The sequence below is a fragment of the Pelobates fuscus genome, chromosome 7, assembly GCF_036172605.1.
Source record: "Pelobates fuscus isolate aPelFus1 chromosome 7, aPelFus1.pri, whole genome shotgun sequence".
Classification (NCBI taxonomy): domain Eukaryota; kingdom Metazoa; phylum Chordata; class Amphibia; order Anura; family Pelobatidae; genus Pelobates; species Pelobates fuscus.
This window is the reverse complement of record NC_086323.1, coordinates 1,192,529-1,215,744: the sequence shown is the minus strand read 5'-3', so window position 1 is coordinate 1,215,744 and position 23,216 is coordinate 1,192,529. Positions and strand designations below refer to the sequence as shown.

The 23,216-nt window shown below is 51.9% G+C and overlaps 1 protein-coding gene across 4 annotated transcripts in view; it reads left to right on the top strand.

The window, feature by feature from the left end:
- The window catches only part of DDAH1 (dimethylarginine dimethylaminohydrolase 1), a 171,941-nt gene that overhangs the window by 69,374 nt on the left and 79,351 nt on the right, over positions 1–23,216 (top strand). For 2 of the 4 annotated variants that reach the window (XR_010084069.1, XM_063427619.1), the window contains exon 1: positions 9,897–10,253. The exons of 1 other annotated variant lie outside the window; for it this stretch is intronic. Coding sequence is in view for 2 of the 3 variants with exons in the window: in XM_063427619.1 (XP_063283689.1) it covers positions 9,954–10,253 (300 nt within the window). In the remaining variant the exon portion in view is untranslated. Of the gene's footprint in view, positions 1–4,725; positions 5,052–9,896; positions 10,254–23,216 lie in introns of those variants that run through there. One more of the 4 variants, XM_063427620.1, reaches the window with a different exon arrangement.

Here is a 23,216-nt window from a genome sequence, read left to right as displayed (position 1 = left end):
GTGTAGTGTGTGTGTATAATGAATGCAGGGTGTGTTTGTGTAGTGTGTGTATATAATGGATGCAGGGTGTGTTTGTGTAGTGTGTGTATATAATGGATGCAGGGTGTGTTTGTGTAGTGTGTGTATATAATGAATGCAGGGTGTGTTTGTGTAGTGTGTGTATATAATGAATGCAGGGTGTGTTTGTGTAGTGTGTGTGTATATAATGAATGCAGGGTGTGTTTGTGTAGTGTGTGTATATAATGAATGCAGGGTGTGTTTGTGTAGTGTGTGTATATAATGAATGCAGGGTGTGTTTGTGTAGTGTGTGTATATAATGAATGCAGTGTGTGTTTGTGTAGTGTGTGTATATAATGAATGCAGGGTGTGTTTGTGTAGTGTGTGTATATAATGAATGCAGGGTGTGTTTGTGTAGTGTGTGTATATAATGAATGCAGTGTGTGTTTGTGTAGTGTGTGTATATAATGGATGCAGGGTGTGTTTGTGTAGTGTGTGTATATAATGAATGCAGGGTGTGTTTGTGTAGTGTGTGTATATAATGGATGCAGGGTGTGTTTGTGTAGTGTGTGTGTATAATGAATGCAGGGTGTGTTTGTGTAGTGTGTGTGTATATAATGAATGCAGGGTGTGTTTGTGTAGTGTGTGTATATAATGAATGCGGTGTGTGTTTGTGTAGTGTGTGTATATAATGGATGCAGGGTGTGTTTGTGTAGTGTGTGTATATAATGAATGCAGTGTGTGTTTGTGTAGTGTGTGTATATAATGGATGCAGGGTGTGTGTGTGTATATAATGAATGCAGTGTGTGTTTGTGAAGTGTGTGTATATGATGAATGCGGTGTGTGTTTGTGTAGTGTGTGTATATAATGGATGCAGGGTGTGTTTGTGTAGTGTGTGTATATAATGAATGCAGGGTGTGTGTGTGTAGTGTGTGTATATAATGGATGCAGGGTGTGTTTGTGTAGTGTGTGTATATAATGAATGCAGTGTGTGTTTGTGTAGTGTGTGTATATAATGAATGCAGGGTGTGTGTGTGTATATAATGAATGCAGTGTGTGTTTGTGTAGTGTGTGTATATAATGGATGCAGGGTGTGTTTGTGTAGTGTGTGTGTGTATAATGGATGCGGGTGTGGCCAGGAAGGGGGGAGATGGCATTCCCTGGTGGTCCGGTGGCATGGACTCTTACTTCCCTTCCCAGCAGCTCCCCAGTCTAACTCTCGCGGTCTGTGTGCCGCGCGGAGTGTTGCCATGGTAACCCGTGGCAACGCTCTGACGGAGCTGGTCAGTCAGTGTCAGCCAATCACAGTACAGGTCAGTCAGTCAGTCTCAGCCAATCACAGTGAAGGTCAGTTAGTCAGTGTCAGCCAATCACAGAGCAGGTCAGTCAGTGTCAGCCAATCACAGTGCAGGTCAGTCAGTCTCAGCCAATCACAGAGCAGGTCAGTCAGTGTCAGCCAATCACAGAGCAGGTCAGTCAGTGTCAGCCAATCACAGTGCAGGTCAGTCAGTGTCAGCCAATCACAGTGCAGGTCAGTCAGTGTCAGCCAATCACAGAGCTGGTCAGTCAGTCTCAGCCAATCACAGAGCTGGTCAGTCAGTGTCAGCCAATCACAGTGCAGGTCAGCCAGTCTCAGCCAATCACAGAGTAGGTCAGTCAGTGTCAGCCAATCACAGATCAGGTCAGTCAGTGTCAGCTAATCACAGTGCAGGTCAGTCAGTCTCAGCCAATCACAGAGCAGGTCAGTCAGTCTCAGCCAATCACAGAGCTGGTCAGTCAGTCTCAGCCAATCACAGAGCAGGTCAGTCAGTCTCAGCCAATCACAGAGCAGGTCAGTCAGTCTCAGCCAATCACAGTGCAGGTCAGTCAGTCTCAGCCAATCACAGTGCAGGTCAGTCAGTCTCAGCCAATCACAGAGCAGGTCAGTCAGTGTCAGCCAATCACAGTGCAGGTCAGTCAGTGACAGCCAATCACAGTGCAGGTCAGTCAGTCTCAGCTAATCACAGTGCAGGTCAGTCAGTGTCAGCCAATCACAGAGCAGGTCAGTCAGTGTCAGCCAATCACAGAGCAGGTCAGTCAGTCTCAGCCAATCACAGAGCTGGTCAGTCAGGGTCAGCCAATCACAGAGCAGGTCAGTCAGTCTCAGCCAATCACAGAGCAGGTCAGTCAGTCTCAGCCAATCACAGAGCTGGTCAGTCAGGGTCAGCCAATCACAGTGCAGGTCAGTCAGTGTCAGCCAATCACAGAGCAGGTCAGTCAGTGTCAGCCAATCACAGTGCAGGTCAGTCAGTGTCAGCCAATCACAGTGCAGGTCAGTCAGTGCAGGTCAGTCAGTGTCAGCCAATCACAGAGCAGGTCAGTCAGTCTCAGCCAATCACAGAGCAGGTCAGTCAGTCTCAGCCAATCACAGTGCAGGTCAGTCAGTCTCATCCAATCACAGAGCAGGTCAGTCAGTGTCAGACAATCACAGAGCTGGTCAGTCAGTGTCAGCCAATCACAGAGCTGGTCAGTCAGTGTCAGCCAATCACAGAGCAGGTCAGTCAGTGTCAGCCAATCACAGAGCAGGTCAGTCAGTCTCAGCCAATCACAGAGCAGGTCAGTCAGTCTCAGCCAATCACAGTGCAGGTCAGTCAGTCTCAGCCAATCACAGAGCAGGTCAGTCAGTGTCAGCCAATCACAGAGCTGGTCAGTCAGTGTCAGCCAATCACAGAGCTGGTCAGTCAGTGTAAGCCAATCACAGAGCTGGTCAGTCAGTGTCAGCCAATCACAGAGCAGGTCAGTCAGGGTCAGCCAATCACAGAGCAGGTCAGTCAGTCTCAGCCAATCACAGAGCAGGTCAGTCAGTGTCAGCCAATCACAGTGCAGGTCAGTCAGTCTCAGCCAATCACAGTGCAGGTCAGTCAGTGTCAGCTAATCACAGTGCAGGTCAGTCAGTCTCAGCCAATCACAGAGCAGGTCAGTCAGTCTCAGCCAATCACAGAGCTGGTCAGTCAGTCTCAGCCAATCACAGAGCAGGTCAGTCAGTGTCAGCCAATCACAAAGCATGTCAGTCAGTGTCAGCCAATCACAGAGCTGGTCAGTCAGTGTCAGCCAATCACAGAGCAGGTCAGTCAGTGTCAGCCAATCACAGAGCAGGTCAGTCAGTCTCAGCCAATCACAAAGCATGTCAGTCAGTGTCAGCCAATCACAGAGCTGGTCAGTCAGTCTCAGCCAATAACAGAGCAGGTCAGTCAGTCTCAGCCAATCACAGAGCTGGTCAGTCAGTCTCAGCCAATCACAGAGCAGGTCAGTCAGTCTCAGCCAATCACAGAGCAGGTCAGTCAGTCTCAGCCAATCACAGTGCAGGTCAGTCAGTGTCAGCCAATCACAGTGCAGGTCAGTCAGTGTCAGCCAATCACAGAGCAGGTCAGTCAGTGTCAGCCAATCACAGAGCTGGTCAGTCAGTGTCAGCCAATCACAGTGCAGGTCAGTCAGTGTCAGCCAATCACAGAGCTGGTCAGTCAGTGTCAGCCAATCACAGAGCTGGTCAGTCAGTGTCAGCCAATCACAGAGCAGGTCAGTCAGTGTCAGCCAATCACAGAGCAGGTCAGTCAGTCTCAGCCAATCACAGAGCAGGTCAGTCAGTCTCAGCCAATCACAGTGCAGGTCAGTCAGTCTCAGCCAATCACAGAGCAGGTCAGTCAGTGTCAGCCAATCACAGAGCTGGTCAGTCAGTGTCAGCCAATCACAGAGCTGGTCAGTCAGTGTCAGCCAATCACAGAGCTGGTCAGTCAGTGTCAGCCAATCACAGAGCAGGTCAGTCAGTCTCAGCCAATCACAGAGCAGGTCAGTCAGTCTCAGCCAATCACAGAGCAGGTCAGTCAGTCTCAGCCAATCACAGAGCAGGTCAGTCAGTCTCAGCCAATCACAGTGCAGGTCAGTCAGTCTCAGCCAATCACAGAGCTGGTCAGTCAGTGTCAGCCAATCACAGAGCAGGTCAGTCAGTGTCAGCCAATCACAGAGCAGGTCAGTCAGTGTCAGCCAATCACAGAGCTGGTCAGTCAGTGTCAGCCAATCACAGAGCTGGTCAGTCAGTCTCAGCCGATCACAGAGCTGGTCAGTCAGTCTCAGCCAATCACAGAGCAGGTCAGTCAGTGTCAGCCAATCACAGAGCTGGTCAGTCAGGGTCAGCCAATCACAGAGCTGGTCAGTCAGTGTCAGCCAATCACAGAGCAGGTCAGTCAGTGTCAGCCAATCACAAAGCATGTCAGTCAGTGTCAGCCAATCACAGAGCAGGTCAGTCAGTCTCAGCCAATCACAGAGCTGGTCAGTCAGGGTCAGCCAATCACAGTGCAGGTCAGTCAGTGTCAGCCAATCACAGAGCAGGTCAGTCAGTGTCAGCCAATCACAGTGCAGGTCAGTCAGTGTCAGCCAATCACAGTGCAGGTCAGTCAGTGCAGGTCAGTCAGTGTCAGCCAATCACAGAGCAGGTCAGTCAGTCTCAGCCAATCACAGAGCAGGTCAGTCAGTCTCATCCAATCACAGAGCAGGTCAGTCAGTGTCAGACAATCACAGAGCTGGTCAGTCAGTGTCAGCCAATCACAGAGCTGGTCAGTCAGTGTCAGCCAATCACAGAGCAGGTCAGTCAGTGTCAGCCAATCACAGAGCAGGTCAGTCAGTGTCAGCCAATCACAGAGCAGGTCAGTCAGTGTCAGCCAATCACAGAGCAGGTCAGTCGGATGACCCTGTCAGTCACGTGACGGGCAGTTTCCCGCCGTTTGGTCGCCATGTCGGAGCTGTTCGGCCGGGTTAGTCACGCTGTGGTCCGGGAGGTCCCGCAGTCTCTGTGCCGGGCGGCTCTGCGCTCAGACCCCGGGCAGGCGGTGGATTATGGCGGCTCGGTGAGGCAGCACCGGGACTATATCTCCGCGCTGCAGGACACGCTGGGCCTCACGGTGATCCGGCTCCCGGCGGAGGAATCCCTGCCTGACGCACCGTTCGTGGAGGACACGGCTGTGATCTGCGGGGAGACCGCCCTCCTCACCCGGCCTGGCGCCCCCTCTCGGCGGGGAGAGGTACTGTCTCTTTAAAACTGGGCGGGGCCTGCGTGGAGCTGTCATCCAGGGGAAATGTGGGCGGGGCCTGGCTGGTTTCTCAGTTGTGGACCTGATCTGATAATGTTACATGGTGTGAAGAGCAGAGTGGCCGCCAGTATACTGTCGCGACTAGCCCCCCCTGTCCGCCCTCCCCGGCACGTCTCGTCCAGCCCTCCCCGGCACGTCGCGTCCAGCCCTCCCCGGCACGTCGCCTCTAGCCCTCCCCGGCACGTCGCCTCTAGCCCTCCCCGGCACGTCGCCTCTAGCCCTCCCCGGCACGTCGCCTCTAGCCCTCCCCGGCACGTCGCCTCTAGCCCTCCCCGGCACGTCGCGTCCAGCCCTCCCCGGCACGTCGCGTCCAGCCCTCCCCGGCACGTCGCCTCTAGCCCTCCCTGGCACGTCGCGTCCAGCCCTCCCCGGCACGTCGCCTCTAGCCCTCCCCGGCACGTCGCGTCCAGCCCTCCCCGGCACGTCGCGTCCAGCCCTCCCCGGCACGTCGCCTCTAGCCCTCCCCGGCACGTCGCCTCTAGCCCTCCCCGGCACGTCGCCTCTAGCCCTCCCCGGCACGTCGCGTCCAGCCCTCCCCGGCACGTCGCGTCCAGCCCTCCCCGGCACGTCGCCTCTAGCCCTCCCCGGCACGTCGCGTCCAGCCCTCCCCGGCACGTCGCGTCCAGCCCTCCCCGGCACGTCGCGTCCAGCCCTCCCCGGCACGTCGCGTCCAGCCCTCCCCGGCACGTCGCGTCCAGCCCTCCCCGGCACGTCGCCTCTAGCCCTCCCCGGCACGTCGCCTCTAGCCCTCCCCGGCACGTCGCCTCTAGCCCTCCCCGGCACGTCGCGTCCAGCCCTCCCCGGCACGTCGCGTCCAGCCCTCCCCGGCACGTCGCGTCCAGCCCTCCCCGGCACGTCGCCTCTAGCCCTCCCCGGCACGTCGCGTCCAGCCCTCCCCGGCACGTCGCGTCCAGCCCTCCCCGGCACGTCGCGTCCAGCCCTCCCCGGCACGTCGCGTCCAGCCCTCCCCGGCACGTCGCGTCCAGCCCTCCCCGGCACGTCGCGTCCAGCCCTCCCCGGCACGTCGCGTCCAGCCCTCCCCGGCACGTCGCCTCTAGCCCTCCCCGGCACGTCGCCTCTAGCCCTCCCCGGCACGTCGCCTCTAGCCCTCCCCGGCACGTCGCCTCCAGCCCTCCCCGGCACGTCGCCTCCAGCCCTCCCCGGCACGTCGCCTCCAGCCCTCCCCGGCACGTCGCCTCCAGCCCTCCCCGGCACGTCGCCTCCAGCCCTCCCCGGCACGTCGCCTCCAGCCCTCCCCGGCACGTCGCCTCCAGCCCTCCCCGGCACGTCGCCTCCAGCCCTCCCCGGCACGTCGCCTCCAGCCCTCCCCGGCACGTCGCCTCCAGCCCTCCCCGGCACGTCGCGTCTAGCCCCCCCGTCCGCCCTCCCACGGCACGTCGGGTCTAGCCCTCCCACGGCACGTCGGGTCTAGCCCTCCCACGGCACGTCGGGTCTAGCCCTCCCACGGCACGTCGGGTCTAGCCCTCCCACGGCACGTCGGGTCTAGCCCTCCCACGGCACGTCGGGTCTAGCCCTCCCACGGCACGTCGGGTCTAGCCCTCCCACGGCACGTCGGGTCTAGCCCTCCCCGGCACGTCGCGTGCAGCCCACCCCGACCGCCTATCGCGTCTAGCCCTCCCCGGCACGTCGCGTCTAGCCCTCCCCGGCACGTCGCGTCTAGCCCTCCCCGGCACGTCGCGTCTAGCCCTCCCCGGCACGTCGCCTCTAGCCCTCCCCGGCACGTCGCCTCCAGCCCTCCCCGGCACGTCGCCTCCAGCCCTCCCCGGCACGTCGCCTCCAGCCCTCCCCGGCACGTCGCCTCCAGCCCTCCCCGGCACGTCGCCTCCAGCCCTCCCCGGCACGTCGCCTCCAGCCCTCCCCGGCACGTCGCCTCCAGCCCTCCCCGGCACGTCGCCTCCAGCCCTCCCCGGCACGTCGCGTCTAGCCCCCCCGTCCGCCCTCCCACGGCACGTCGGGTCTAGCCCTCCCACGGCACGTCGGGTCTAGCCCTCCCACGGCACGTCGGGTCTAGCCCTCCCACGGCACGTCGGGTCTAGCCCTCCCACGGCACGTCGGGTCTAGCCCTCCCACGGCACGTCGGGTCTAGCCCTCCCACGGCACGTCGGGTCTAGCCCTCCCACGGCACGTCGGGTCTAGCCCTCCCACGGCACGTCGCGTTTAGCCCTTCCCGGCACGTCGCGTGCATCCCACCCCGACCGCCTGTCGCGTCTAGCCCACCTCGCTCGTCGCGTCTAGACCGCCCGGCATGTCGCGTCTAGACCGCCCGGCATGTCGCGTCTAGACCGCCCGGCATGTCGCGTCTAGACCGCCCGGCATGTCGCGTCTAGACCGCCCGGCACGTCGCGTCTATCCCCCCCCCCTACCGCCCTCCCCGGCACGTCGCGTTTAGCCCCCCCTCCGACCACCCTCCCCGGCACGTCGTATTTAGCCCCCCCCCCACCCCCTCCGGCACGTCGCGTCTAGCCCCACGTCGTGTCTAGCCCCCCCACCATCCCCGGCACGTCGCGTCAAGCACCCTCGCCGTGAATGCGGCTGAGCGTTAATGCATTGAGGGTTAATAATGCGTGAATGCTGTGTGAGTGGATCTTGGAGGCACGGGATGCAGTAAGTTAAATTTCTCCCTGGACGTAACTAATCTGGAGTGCAGGTTATAACTGGTTGTGTTTTCTGTATTGTAACAGATCCTCTGACCTCTGACTGAGTATATCCGTTGTAAATCTCTCGAGTCCCAAGTAAAATAGTGTTTAGAACTCCAAACTACCCAAACATCAGCCTATACTTGATTAAGGGTACAAAATAACTGTTTTATTATGACTAGATGGCCCACTTATATACACAGTCCCCCAGCATGGGGTCTACAGCAAGGATACAGCAAACCATGCCCACAACACACCCTGGAGTGTCTGGAAGATAATTTAGTGTACTTTGCTTAAACTAATTATCTTCCAGGCACTAGAGTTACAAACTATAAAACATAATAAAAAATATATACCACATATAGGAACCCCCACAAATATTATATCCGGATATATAGACACAAAAAAGGGATGAGATACGGCTGTATAAAATCTAAAACAGGAACAGAAACAGAAAAAGAAACATAGTGTGATACAGCAAAGTGAGGGACAATGCGCTAATACAGTGTTGCACTCACGAGATCCAGGTGAATAAATCGCCAAAATGAGAGCCTGCCCAAATTGATTTGGGTGGCTATGCGTCTCCACTCTCCACTGGAACTCCAAGCGGACCAAAGATGGAATGAGACTTCAATAGAGGTAGGTTTGATGGATATGCAGATTTATTAATTATAAAAAGGCTATCAATTGGTAGCCGTATTTTAAATAAAGTAAAAACAAAGTAAAAACAAAAACAAGGTCCTACGCGTTTCGTTCCTATACAAAGGAACTTCCTCAGGGACCAAAATACAATTCCATAAAATCAGTCAGTACAAAAATTGCATGCATGGAATTGTATTTTGGTCCCTGAGGAAGTTCCTTTGTATAGGAACGAAACGCGTAGGACCTTGTTTTTGTTTTTACTTTGTTTTTACTTTATTTAAAATACGGCTACCAATTGATAGCCTTTTTATAATTAATAAATCTGCATATCCATCAAACCTACCTCTATTGAAGTCTCATTCCATCTTTGGTCCGCTTGGAGTTCCAGTGGAGAGTGGAGACGCATAGCCACCCAAATCAATTTGGGCAGGCTCTCATTTTGGCGATTTATTCACCTGGATCTCGTGAGTGCAACACTGTATTAGCGCATTGTCCCTCACTTTGCTGTATCACACTATGTTTCTTTTTCTGTTTCTGTTCCTGTTTTAGATTTTATACAGCCGTATCTCATCCCTTTTTTGTGTCTATATATGTTGTAAAAGGTCGGGAACTGGGCCACGACCTTGAGAGGCTGTTATTACTATATGAGATAAGTATAAGTTTATTCTGATACTATTGGTACTTATTTGGAGGTACCATATACATACATACTGTTTGTATTATATCCGGATAGCCTGGATCCGAGCGACACGTGGTGTCTGCCCAAATCGTTACAGAGATTCAGTGGTAGCGGTCGGTCATTTTCGGGAGTTCCAAAATGAACAAAAAGACGAACAATCCTACCGAACAGTGCTCTCCTGTCTTGACAACCAGGTCCTGCTGCCTGCTTTCGTACGACAAGAGGGCCGCCGTTTTCCAGCGCACGTGTTGTCCAGTTATACGAACGGTCGCTACACAGAAAGAGGACTTGAGTGTGTGATTTCTGTGATGTTTAATGAGCGGGGGGTGGCAGGTGCTTGGTAGTTTGTAGCTCCCGAACGGAGAAAACAGGAATGGGATTCGGGAACATATTGCCAAACTTAGCAGGGGAATATCTTGGACACCTATATCCTGTGGTTGTAAGTTGCCCTCTATACTATGTAAAGCTTTTTACAGGTGGCTGCAGTCCTTTAAACAGTGGGTACTTTGTACCCCTCTACATTCACACTGTGCCCCTCTATCTCTCCTGTGTATAGGGATACAGGCAGCTCGTTCTATATAATATTAACTAATCGCTTTAGTCTCTGAAGCTGGTGGGGGGGGGGGGAATTTTCTTCTTTTTTTACAATTTTTTGTTGTTGCTGTTTTCCCTCAGGTTGTTACACTGTATCATTCAAGTCTCTGTGTTTCTTGATTGGGAACATTAAGTCACAATGAATGAGCTCTCTCTGCCCAATCGGGTGCCAGCAATAAGTGACCAATTGGAAGCTGCATTACATCCCTTGCTTGGGAGCAGCATGCAGTGAAGGCACTGAGCCTCCTCCTGTCTGGCAGTATGGCTGAGCAGGCTGTGTCTGGGTTGGGAAGATGTACACACGCTGTGGTCAGGGGTATCCCTGATTCTTTCAGCCAGCAGGCTCTCAGGTCTCGGGACTGTGGAGAAGTGGATTTGGCCAGGGCTCACAGGGAGCATGAACTGTACGTGCGAGTGTTAAAGGACAAGCTGGGGCTGCAGGTGCTGGAGCTGGGAGCGGATCATCTCATGCCAGACTGTTCCTTTGTCGAAGATGTGTCTGTAATTCTGGATGAAACGGCGTTGATAACCAGACCCGGGGCGCCGAGCAGGAGGAGAGAGGTAAGTGCAACTGTCATTAGTCTAATACTATCCTTACCTTTTGTGTCACTTTACCCCACTCCCTCTAGCATGTAAACTCATTGAGCAGGGCCCTCAACCCCTCTGTTCCTGTGTCCAACTTGTCCGGTTACAACTTCCGTATATACTCGAGTATAAGCCGACCCGAATATAAGCCGAGGCCCCTAATTTTACCCCCCAAAAATGGGAAAACTTATTGACTCGAGTATAAGACTAGGGTGGGAAATGCTAGAGCTACTGGTAAATTTCTAAATAAAATTAGATCTTAAAAAAATTATATTAATTTAATATTTATTTACAGTGTGTGTATGTAATGAGTGCAGTGTGTGCGTATATGCGTGCAGTGTGTGTGTTTGTGTTGCAGAGCCTTGGTGGGGGGTGGGCATTTTGATTACTTTTTAATTATTATTTTAATCATTTTTTTTGTTATATTATTTATTTTATTAATTATTATTTTATTATTATTTATATATATATATATATATATATATATATATATATTTTTTTTTTTCGTCCCCCCTCCCTGCTTGATACATGGCAGGGAGGGGGGCTCTCACTCCCTGGTGGTCCAGTGGCATTGGCAGTTCAGTGGAGGGGGGCTGGCAGAGAGCGCTTACCTCTCCTGCAGCTCCTGTCAGCTCCCTTCTCCTCCGCGCCGGTCCGGTCAGCTCCCTCTGCAAGTCCCAGTGTAAGTCTCGCGTGAGCCGCGGGGTCATAGTGCGGCTGCGAGACTTATACTGGGACTTGCAGAGGGAGCTGACCGGTCCGGCGCGGAGGAGAAGGGAGTTGACAGGAGCTGCAGGAGAGGTAAGTAACAGCTCTCTGCCAGCCCCCCTACTACACAGCCCCCTGTCTGTATTATGGCAATGTAAATTGCCATAATACAGACAGTGACTCGAGTATAAGTCGAGTTGGGGTTTTTCAGCACAAAAACTTATACTTGAGTATATACGGTACATGTTTGTCCACCCACTGTAAAGCGCTGCGGAATTTGTTGGCGCTATATAAATATTAACATAATAAATTGCTGCCACATCTACCCTCACCACCTGAACCTTTTCCTTTCTGGATCTTATAAGCTGCCTTCTTACAATACAATACATTTAGGTTATCACTGCCAATACAAAGGTTAACAGGCTGCATTGATATTATTCAGTAAGTGTCCGTGCAAGGGTTAAACACACATTGTGCACTGAAATGTTTTAGTGGTCTTTCTGGAAGTGAAAGGGTCAACTATAGATTGGGTTCATGACAATTGTTTTTTTCTGCTAGTTTACAATGTGACAGGCGCTGCGTGACGCGCAATGGAATGTGATAAGCGTCTTGTGACGTGCCATGCAGTGACAGGTGCCGCGCCATGCATTGATAGGCGACGTGTGACGCGCCATTCAATATGACAGGCGCCGCGTGACTCGCCCCCTGCATTGTGACAGGCGCCGCGTGACTCGCCCCCTGCATTGTGACAGGCGCCGCGTGACTCTCCCCCTGCATTGTGACAGGCGCCGCGTGACTCGCCCCCTGCATTGTGACAGGCGCCGCGTGACTCGCCCCCTGCATTGTGACAGGCGCCGCGTGACTCGCCCCCTGCATTGTGACAGGCGCCGCGTGACTCGCCCCCTGCATTGTGACAGGCGCCGCGTGACTCGCCCCCTGCATTGTGACAGGCGCCGCGTGACTCGCCCCCTGCATTGTGACAGGCGCCGCGTGACTCTCCCCCTGCATTGTGACAGGCGCCGCGTGACTCTCCCCCTGCATTGTTGCAGGCGCCGCGTGACTCTCCCCCTGCATTGTTGCAGGCGCCGCGTGACTCTCCCCCTGCATTGTTGCAGGCGCCGCGTGACTCTCCCCCTGCATTGTTGCAGGCGCCGCGTGACTCGCCCCCTGCATTGTGGCAGGCGCCGCGTGACTCGCCCCCTGCATTGTGGCAGGCGCCGCGTGACTCGCCCCCTGCATTGTGGCAGGCGCCGCGTGACTCGCCCCCTGCATTGTGGCAGGCGCCGCGTGACTCGCCCCCTGCATTGTGGCAGGCGCCGCGTGACTCGCCCCCTGCATTGTGGCAGGCGCCGCGTGACTCGCCCCCTGCATTGTTGCAGGCGCCGCGTGACTCGCCCCCTGCATTGTTGCAGGCGCCGCGTGACTCGCCCCCTGCATTGTTGCAGGCGCCGCGTGACTCGCCCCCTGCATTGTTGCAGGCGCCGCGTGACTCGCCCCCTGCATTGTTGCAGGCGCCGCGTGACTCGCCCCCTGCATTGTTGCAGGCGCCGCGTGACTCGCCCCCTGCATTGTTGCAGGCGCCGCGTGACTCGCCCCCTGCATTGTTGCAGGCGCCGCGTGACTCGCCCCCTGCATTGTTGCAGGCGCCGCGTGACTCGCCCCCTGCATTGTTGCAGGCGCCGCGTGACTCGCCCCCTGCATTGTTGCAGGCGCCGCGTGACTCGCCCCCTGCATTGTTGCAGGCGCCGCGTGACTCGCCCCCTGCATTGTTGCAGGCGCCGCGTGACTCGCCCCCTGCATTGTTGCAGGCGCCGCGTGACTCGCCCCCTGCATTGTTGCAGGCGCCGCGTGACTCGCCCCCTGCATTGTTGCAGGCGCCGCGTGACTCGCCCCCTGCATTGTTGCAGGCGCCGCGTGACTCGCCCCCTGCATTGTTGCAGGCGCCGCGTGACTCGCCCCCTGCATTGTTGCAGGCGCCGCGTGACTCGCCCCCTGCATTGTTGCAGGCGCCGCGTGACTCGCCCCCTGCATTGTTGCAGGCGCCGCGTGACTCGCCCCCTGCATTGTTGCAGGCGCCGCGTGACTCGCCCCCTGCATTGTTGCAGGCGCCGCGTGACTCGCCCCCTGCATTGTTGCAGGCGCCGCGTGACTCGCCCCCTGCATTGTTGCAGGCGCCGCGTGACTCGCCCCCTGCATTGTGACACTACTTTGGTGTGTTAAATGCCTGTCTGGTATATTGTATTGTTTAAACAAGGTGTGTCCGTTTTGCTGAATGACTGCCATAGCTCAGCTTGTGCCCGTGGCATAATATACCGTATATACTAGAGTATAAGCCGACCCGAATATAAGCCGAGGCCCCGAATTTTACCCCAAAAAACTGGGAAAACTTATTGACTCGAGTATAAGACTAGGGTGGGAAATGCAGCAGCTACTGGTAAATTTCTAAATAAAATTAGATCCTAAAAAATTTATATTAATTGAATATTGATTTACAGTGTGTGTGTGTGTGTATGAATGCAGTGTGTGTGTGTGTGTATGAGTGATGTGTGTTTATGTATGAGTGATGTGTGTTTATGTATGAGTGATGTGTGTTTATGTATGAGTGATGTATGAGTATGAGTGATGTATGAGTATGAGTGCAGTGTGTGTATGAGTATGAGTGCAGTGTGTGTATGAGTATGAGTGCAGTGTGTGTATGAGTATGAGTGCAGTGTGTGTATGAGTATGAGTGCAGTGTGTGTATGAGTATGAGTGCAGTGTGTGTATGAGTATGAGTGCAGTGTGTGTATGAGTATGAGTGCAGTGTGTGTATGAGTATGAGTGCAGTGTGTGTATGAGTATGAGTGCAGTGTGTGTATGAGTATGAGTGCAGTGTGTGTATGAGTATGAGTGCAGTGTGTGTATGAGTATGAGTGCAGTGTGTGTATGAGTATGAGTGCAGTGTGTGTATGAGTATGAGTGCAGTGTGTGTATGAGTATGAGTGCAGTGTGTGTGTGTGTATGAGTATGAGTGCAGTGTGTGTGTGTGTATGAGTATGAGTGCAGTGTGTGTGTGTGTATGAGTATGAGTGCAGTGTGTGTGTGTGGTGTGTAGCTGAGCCTTGGTGGGGGGTGGGCAATTTTATTATTTTAATATTTTTTTATTCTTATTATTTTTTATAATTTTTTATTTTATTTAATTTTTTTTCGTCCCCCCTCCCTGCTTGATACATGGCAGGGAGGGGGGCTCTCCTTCCCTGGTGGTCCAGTGGCATTGGCAGTTCAGTGTGGAGGGGAGGGGGCTGGCAGAGAGCTGTTACTTACCTCTCCTGCAGCTCCTGTCAGCTCCCTTCTCCTCCGCGCCGGTCCGTGCAGCTTCTCTGTCAGCTCACACTGTAAGTCTCGCGAGAGCCGCACTATGACACTGCGGCTCTCGCGAAACTTACACTGGGAGCTGACCGAGGTGCTGAATGGACCGCCGCGGAGGAGGAGAGAGCTGACAGGAGCTGCAGGAGAGGTAAGTAGCCGCTCTGCAGCCCCCACAGCCCCTGTCTGTATTATGGCAATGCAAATTGCCATAATACAGACATTGACTAGAGTATAAGCCGAGTTGGGGGTTTTCAGCACAAAAAATGTGCCGAAAAACTCTGCTTATACTCGAGTAGATACGGTAAGTGTTTATGGCTTGGTATTATTACCTGATGGCATATTCCTTTCTCCTTCTCTAACTCCGTTCTACAGGATTGCATGCCCTGTGTATCGTATCTAGCACTGTGACGGACCACCTGGCACCCTGACCTCCGTCAATCGCTGCTTCCTAATACTTGTGAGCACCAGAAGCACTGTACTGGAACACTATAACCACCTTCCACCCCACAAACCGCTGCAGCTTGGTTGGGGATGTTGCCATCCTCCACCTACCCCCCAAGACCAGGATCCAGCTTCCAGTGGGTGAACCTCTCTTACTCCAGAGAGTATAGCAGGCACATCTCTTATAAGAGCTTATACTTATACTGGGACTTGCAGAGGGAGCTGACCGGTCCGGCGCGGAGGAGAAGGGAGTTGACAGGAGCTGCAGGAGAGGTAAGTAACAGCTCTCTGCCAGCCCCCCTCCTACACAGCCCCCTGTCTGTATTATGGCAATGTAAATTGCCATAATACAGACAGTGACTCGAGTATAAGTCGAGTTGGGGTTTTTCAGCACAAAAAATGTGCCGAAAAACTCGACTTATACTCGAGTATATACGGTACATGTTTGTCCACCCACTGTAAAGCGCTGCGGAATTTGTTGGCGCTATATAAATATTAACATAATAAATTGCTGCCACATCTACCCTCACCACCTGAACCTTTTCCTTTCTGGATCTTATAAGCTGCCTTCTTACAATATAATACATTTAGGTTATCACTGCCAATACAAAGGTTAACAGGCTGCATTGATATTATTCAGTAAGTGTCCGTGCAAGGGTTAAACACACATTGTGCACTGAAATGTTTTAGTGGTCTTTCTGGAAGTGAAAGGGTCAACTATAGATTGGGTTCATGACAATTGTTTTTTTCTGCTAGTTTACAATGTGACAGGCGCTGCGTGACGTGCCATGCAGTGTGACAGGCGCTGCGTGACGCGCAATGGAATGTGATAAGCGTCTTGTGACATGCCATGCAGTGACATGTGCTGCGTGCCGCGCCATGCATTGATAGGCGACGTGTGACGCGCCATTCAATATGACAGGCGCCGCGTGACTCGCCCCCTGCATTGTGACAGGCGCCGCGTGACTCGCCCCCTGCATTGTGACAGGCGCCGCGTGACTCGCCCCCTGCATTGTGACAGGCGCCGCGTGACTCGCCCCCTGCATTGTGACAGGCGCCGCGTGACTCGCCCCCTGCATTGTGACAGGCGCCGCGTGACTCGCCCCCTGCATTGTGACAGGCGCCGCGTGACTCGCCCCCTGCATTGTGACAGGCGCCGCGTGACTCGCCCCCTGCATTGTGACAGGCGCCGCGTGACTAGCCCCCTGCATTGTGACACTCCTTTGGTGTGTTAAATGCCTGTCTGGTATATTGTATTGTTTAAACAAGGTGTGTCCGTTTTGCTGAATGACTGCCATAGCTCAGCTTGTGCCCGTGGCATAATATACCGTATATACTCGAGTATAAGCCGAGGCCCCTAATTTTACCCCCCAAAAATGGGAAAAATTATTGACTCGAGTATAAGACTAGGGTGGGAAATGCAGCAGCTACTGGTAAATTTCTAAATAAAATTAGATCCTAAAAAATGTATATTAATTGAATATTTATTTACAGTGTGTGTATATAATGAATGCAGTGTGTAGCTGAGCCTTGGTGAGGGGTGGGCAATTTTATTATTTTTTTTTATAATAATTTTAATAATTTTTCATTATTATTATTTTTTATTATTTTTTTTAGTTTAATTCTTATTATTATTTTTTTATTTTTTTTTCGTCCCCACCTCCCTGCTTGATACATGGCAGGGAGGGGGGCTCTCCTTCCCTGGTGGTCCAGTGGCATTGGCAGTTCAGTGGGGGGGAGGGAGCTGGCAGAGAGCACTTACCTCTCCTGCAGCTCCTGTCAGCTCCCTTCTCCTCCGCGCCGGTCCGTGCAGCTTCTCTGTCAGCTCACAGTGTAAGTCTCGCGAGAGCCGCACTATGACCCCGCGGCTCTCGCGAAACTTACACTGGGAGCTGACCGAGGTGCTGAACGGACCGGCGCGGAGGAGGAGAGAGCTGACAGGAGCTGCAGGAGAGGTAAGTAGCCGCTCTGCAGCCCCCACAGCCCCCTGTCTGTATTATGGCAATGCAAATTGCCATAATACAGACATTGACTCGAGTATAAGCCGAGTTGGGGTTTTTCAGCACAAAAAATGTGCTGAAAAACTCTGCTTATACTCGAGTATATACGGTAAGTGTTTATGGCTTGGTATTATTACCTGATGGCATATTCCTGTCTCCTTCTCTAACTCCGTTCTACAGGATTGCATGCCCTGTGTATCGTATCTAGCACTGTGACGGACCACCTGGCACCCTGACCTCCGTCAATCGCTGCTTCCTAATACTTGTGAGCACCAGAAGCACTGTACTGGAACACTATAACCACCGTCCAGCCCACAAACCGCTGCAGCTTGGTTGGAGATGTCGCTATCCTCCACCTACCCTGCCCCCAAGACCAGGATCCAGCTTCCAGTGGGTGGACCTCTCTTACTCCAGAGAGTATAGCAGGCACATCTCTTATAAGAGCTAGTGATTATACCATGGGGAGTATTGTGATATAGCAATCCCCAGGGCGAATATAGATTTCCAATCCCCCCAAACATGAGCCTAGACTTCATGAAGGGTAAAACAAATCTCACTTTAATGGTAGCCACACTGGCCTTTTATGCAAGTCGCCATGCAAGGGGCACTCCCCCCTGGACCTTGTGGGGAACTACAGTATAAAGTCACAGACAAATGACAATACAGTTTAAATGCATGACACTCCCATATACAAACATACCATCTCTCCCCTCGGCCTGTGAAACTCCATTATCTCCAGGCAGAAAAAACAATTTTTTATAAAAGCCCAAAAGTACCTTAAAACACGCAAAATCCCCACAAATGTTACATCCCCTGATAGCCCTGATCTGGGTGACTTACATATCCAAAAATCACCCAGATCAGTTCAGGAATTCTATGGAAGTCACATATTTGACCAACCGCAGGCATGGTCCCATGGCCAAAACAGTTCCAAAGAGGGTTTGTAGTCAGTCTAGTTCGTTAGATTGAAAACGAACAAACTACCGAACAGAGTCAATTGTCTTACCTTGGAGCTTGTTCCCCTCATCCAGACTAATGATTTTGCGTCGTATCCATCATCCTCTCCTCTACTCTGGCGCGTCGTATCCAGCACCCTCTTCTCCACTCTGGCGCGTTGTATCCAGCACCCAATCCCGCCGGTGCGTTGTATCCAGCACCCAATCCCGCCGGTGCGTTGTATCCAGCACCCAATCCCGCCGGTGCGTTGTATCCAGCACCCAATCCCGCCGGTGCGTTGTATCCAGCACCCAATCCCGCCGGTGCGTTGTATCCAGCACCCAATCCCGCCGGTGCGTTGTATCCAGCACCCAATCCCGCCGGTGCATTGTATCCAGCACCCAATCCCGCCGGTGCGTTGTATCCAGCACCCAATCCCGCCGGTGCGTTGTATCCAGCACCCAATCCCGCCGGTGCGTTGTATCCAGCACCCAATCCCGCCGGTGCGTTGTATCCAGCACCCAATCCCGCCGGTGCGTTGTATCCAGCACCCAATCCCGCCGGTGCGTTGTATCCAGCACCCAATCCCGCCGGTGCGTTGTATCCAGCACCCAATCCCGCCGGTGCGTTGTATCCAGCACCCTCCCCTGCTGGCGCGTCCTATCCAGCACCCTCCCCTGCCGGCGCGTCGTATCCAGCACCCTCCCCTGCCGGCGCGTCGTATCCAGCACCCTCCCCTGCCGGCGCGTCGTATCCAGCACCCTCCCCTGCCGGCGCGTCGTATCCAGCACCCTCCCCTGCCGGCGCGTTGTATCCAGCAACCTCCTCCGCCCCGCCGGCGCGTCGTATCCAGCATCCGTCCCGCCCCGCTGGCGCGTCGTATCCAGCATCCCCTCTGGCACGTCGTATCCAGCATCCTCTCCCGCCCCTTTGACACACTGTGTCTAGCACCCTGTGCCTCCCCTCTGGCACATTCAATCATTGCCTTTAGAATTGGGAAACTCAGGTCAGACCTTCTCACCAGTAAGTGTCCTAGTGCTATATGAATGCTAATAACATTTAACATTTAGATATTTTTACTATTCATATGCCAACATATTCCACAGCGTTGTACAATGCTGAAATGAGGGCTGACGTTTCTGTGGTTGCGACAAATCAGACATTCATAGGACGTGAGTGTGTGCATAATGTTTTCACTATAAAGGCGAAGATGCCAGAAAATATTTCATTGGCCAATCCCTTGCTGTCGATAAGTTCTGATATCTCTATTAGGATCAAAATCTAGTTTCTTACATTTGGGGAGTTTCAACAATACATGGAATTTTTTTTAAATGCAATAATTCAAAGTTGGGCAAGCATGTGATCTCATCAGGTGATCCACTGCGCATGTGCGAGAACGGACCTTAAATAACCTGGATTTCCTAAAATGTTTATTTAAAAGCTCAATTTATTCCGAAGTTGGCAAATATGAGAAGAAACTAATAAACCACGAAAGAACAAAAGAGGAGCTCCTACTTAACTGGCAGCCATATAGATGCTGGTGGTCAGTGTGTATAGTTGGGCTGCCGGTGGTCAGTGTGGCCCTTTGGGCTGCCGGTGGTCAGTGTGGCCCGTTGGCCAACACTTTAAAAAGTAGTGAAGCGCTTAAATAAAACTTACTGTGTCATATAAGGTGTCTTAATGCCATGTATAAAGTGTAAGAACTGCTAAAAGGTAGAGAATAAATACTTATCTTAAGTTATAGAATAGGTGGATTCTTCTATCCACCTTAGGAAAAACAGAAAAATAGTGTGAAAATGTAAATTATATTCGGAAAAAATCCCCAAAACTGGAACACTCACAGTTTTCAGCTCTAATATGCCTAGCTCTGGTATGACAGGCCTGTGGGTCCGTTTAGGCGACCCTCCCTTTTTAAATAAGGTGTAGACGTTATCTTGTCGAGGTCACTTGAAAAATACATAAAGTGTATATAGTATATATTGTTAAAAAACAGATATACTTTGTAATCAGATATATTATACCCACAAGTGTGGAGCCTATAGATTGGCTCACTTTAACAGCCTTGTATGGTGAGGGACCATACACCCTCTTGATAAAATGCAGGAACACTGGATCACCATTGATATATTAAAAAGTATATACTTTATTTAACTTACGGTAATAAAAATTATGTAAAACAAACAAAAATTAAAATAATACTTGTCTTAAGATCAATTAAATATCCAGACACGCGTTTCACCAGTTCTTCTGGCTTCCTCAGTCCTGTAAGAATGCGTGATGCGTGGTCCTCTGTGTTTCTTCCTGCTGTTAAATATTTGAATTACTGCATTGAGGTCAGCTGGGACATCGGCATGTTCTCCCACCTTATTAGGGAGCTCACCGTGTTCCAAGCCTCATTTTTGATCGCAGCCACCTTCCAAACCTTGTTTTCATTTGCGGCCGCCATCATCAGTCATATTTCCTATATTTTGTATCTGTGTTCCAGCACTTGCATTTCATTCAACTCGTCTGTTAGCGCTTGCATCTTTATCCATATTACTATAATATCGTCTTTGCTTCAATGTCCGTTACAGATCAGTAACATAAAAAATGTATTACTATGAAAATTCAAAGGTCGTTGTAGCGGAGCCCCAGTCCTAGCAGGGCCTCTCCTCCGCTGGTTACTCCAAGACTCGCTCAGGAACAAGTAGAATACTCCAAGGAAACGGCCAAATACAGGAAAATACTCCAAGAATCTCCCAACACCTCCCCAGCAACTGGGCGACACTCAGCTCTGGGGGCAAGGGGTTTCCAGATACATATTCGAGGGGCATTCCCCACTGGACCTGAGAGTAAACTGAAGCAAAGTACACAATATAATTACATTACCTCTCAGGCCCAGGACATGTAAAATCTTTAACAACCCAAAATATGCATTTCCCCCATAAGGTACCCCCTCAAGTACTATATCCCCCGATGGCCTGGGTCTGAGCACCCAAGTTATCCAAAAAGCGTTCAGATCTCATTTACGCAGCCGAAACACCACTGGGGTATAGTTTAGACCGACCACACACGAGGTGCCTGCCCAAAAAGGTTCCATTAAAATAGGCTGTGCGGTCGGTCTCTTCCGGGAGTACAAAATACATATACCAGGGGTAGGCAACCTTTTAGCAGCACTGTTGCGATATAGGATTGTGATGTCCCTTGCGGTCCTATTTTTTTTTTTAAATTGAGGTGTGTATGCTGCCGTATTCTGCTTGTTATTTTTACTGTAATTGCTTTGTATCGTTGTATATGTGCGTATATGCAGGGCCGTCTTTAATATTGACTGGACCCTGGGAAAAGCATTTGCTTGGGGCCCCCTGGACCCTGTCCCCCCTCCCCAGGTGTGCAATCACGTCCTCCACCCCAACGCTGACACACACAGACACGCTGACACACACAGACACGCTGACACACACAGACACGCTGACACACACAGACACGCTGACACACACAGACACGCTGACACACACAGACACGCTGACACACACAGACACGCTGACACACACAGACACACAGATATGCTGACACACACATACTGACAGACACAGACATACTTACATACACAGAAATACTGACACACACAGATATAATGACACACACACACACACACACAAGCATACTAACACACACAAAATTTACACTTTTAAACCCACCCTCCAGTTTCCTGCCTTTCCTGCTGGTGGCTGAAGGTGTTGGGAGTTGGGGTCTGGCTTTCTCGGCCAGCCCCCCTCCACTCTGCCTACTCTTCTTTGCCGCGCGCTCCTCTCTTTGTGGGAGGAAGTGATGCACGGCCGTCCCTTCCTCCCAGCCTGCTTCCGAAAAGCACAACCAGACCTCTGCTGACAGAAGCCCACCGGGTGGCCCTTTGTGCATGGGCCAGCCGGTGGGCCTCCTTAGTGTGCGGATTACCGGCCGGGGGGTGAGAAATAGTTGAGGCTGATAAGGGAATCTTTTAAGCAAACAAAGAAGTTTGAATGACTATCTGTTCCTGTCCAAATTAGAGATGTTTAAATTGCGTATACGCAGAAGTAAGTTCACACTGACACACGGAGTTCAGGTTAAAAGCACTTCAGGAAATTTATTAGCATCTGAACAAAGCAGGCTTGCAAGTCCTTTTTAAAGATAAAATTACATCATTGTAAAATCAAGATAAAAAGTGAGGAAACATTGTCAATTGGCTAAGAGAAGAAGTGGCTAGTTAAATGCCCTCCCTGTTGGGTGTTACGTCTTACATCATAACTGACGTCATAAAGTTCTCCTCCAGATTTCAGCGCCATCTTGCTAGCACGAGGAGTTCTCTCGATGGGAGGGGGCATTTTGGCAGCTATCCATAAAGAGTAGCTGGTACCTTTAGTCTTTCAAGGTTAGTATCCTCAGTATTCTCAAGGCCTCTTTGGCAATTATACACTCTATCAATACTATTTGCTACAGTGTGTTCTTTGAATCAGAAGATTCTAGCATTTTCTGCTGACATGCTGTTTCTATGAACAAAGGAATCTTGTAAAGTTTAAACTACGAGGCATGAGAGCTGAATATGAGAATATAGTATTAAAAGGGGCCCAGTAAGGATTATATAGTTTATAAGGGGCCTAATAATGGATATAAGTTATAAGGGGTTAATAATTCTACAACAAGGCCAGCGGGGCTCACGGTGCAGCTGCCCCGTTTGCCCCGTGTTAAAGACGGCCCTTCTTATATGAGCTATTATATTGTTATATGTTCATGAGTAGTTTATGGTATTGTGTATGATACAAATGAATGTAAGCTGTGTATGGGGGCTGCTTGTGGAATTGTGTGTGTGTGGATGGATATGTCACATCCACTTTGGTGGAGTCGTGGGGTTGTGTGCATGTATGTGGATTGTTAGTGGTGTTGCGTTCGGATTGTGTGTATGTTTGTGTGTGGGCTGTCTGTATTATTTGTATGGTGGGAAGGGTTATTCTGCATTTCTGTGTATATCTAACAGTGTGGGTGACTTCCTTGGGTTCCAGTGGGGACCAGGCCGGCCGGGTACATGTCAAAGACAGGAGCTGCAACTGCGTGCTGCTCTACTACTGTGTGGTTTCCCATTCACTAGTGCTGGGAGGAAGTGATCTGAGATCACTTCTTCTACGTGCTGCAATGCATAAATTGAGTATTGTCCTTCACCACCTTTTTGGATTAGCAGATATCTGAAGTTTTACTGGGACTCCTGATAGGCCAGAGCCTGTTTGGCTCTAGCAGCCTTGAGTGCCGTGCAAAGACACCTCGAGTGCCGTGCATGGCACTAGTGCCGTAGGTTGCCTACCCCTGACATATACAATAGCATGATAACTGTTCGTGCGTCTGTTCGCGTTAATATCTAGTTCGCTCTGTTCGAATGCTTTTCCGTGAATGGGACAGAAGGTGAAAGTCCCAGGGTGTTCGCACCGTCAACTGGCCGATTTTTAGTTCCACACTGCTGTCTTAGTTCGTGTTCCAAGATGGCCACCGCCACGTGTTT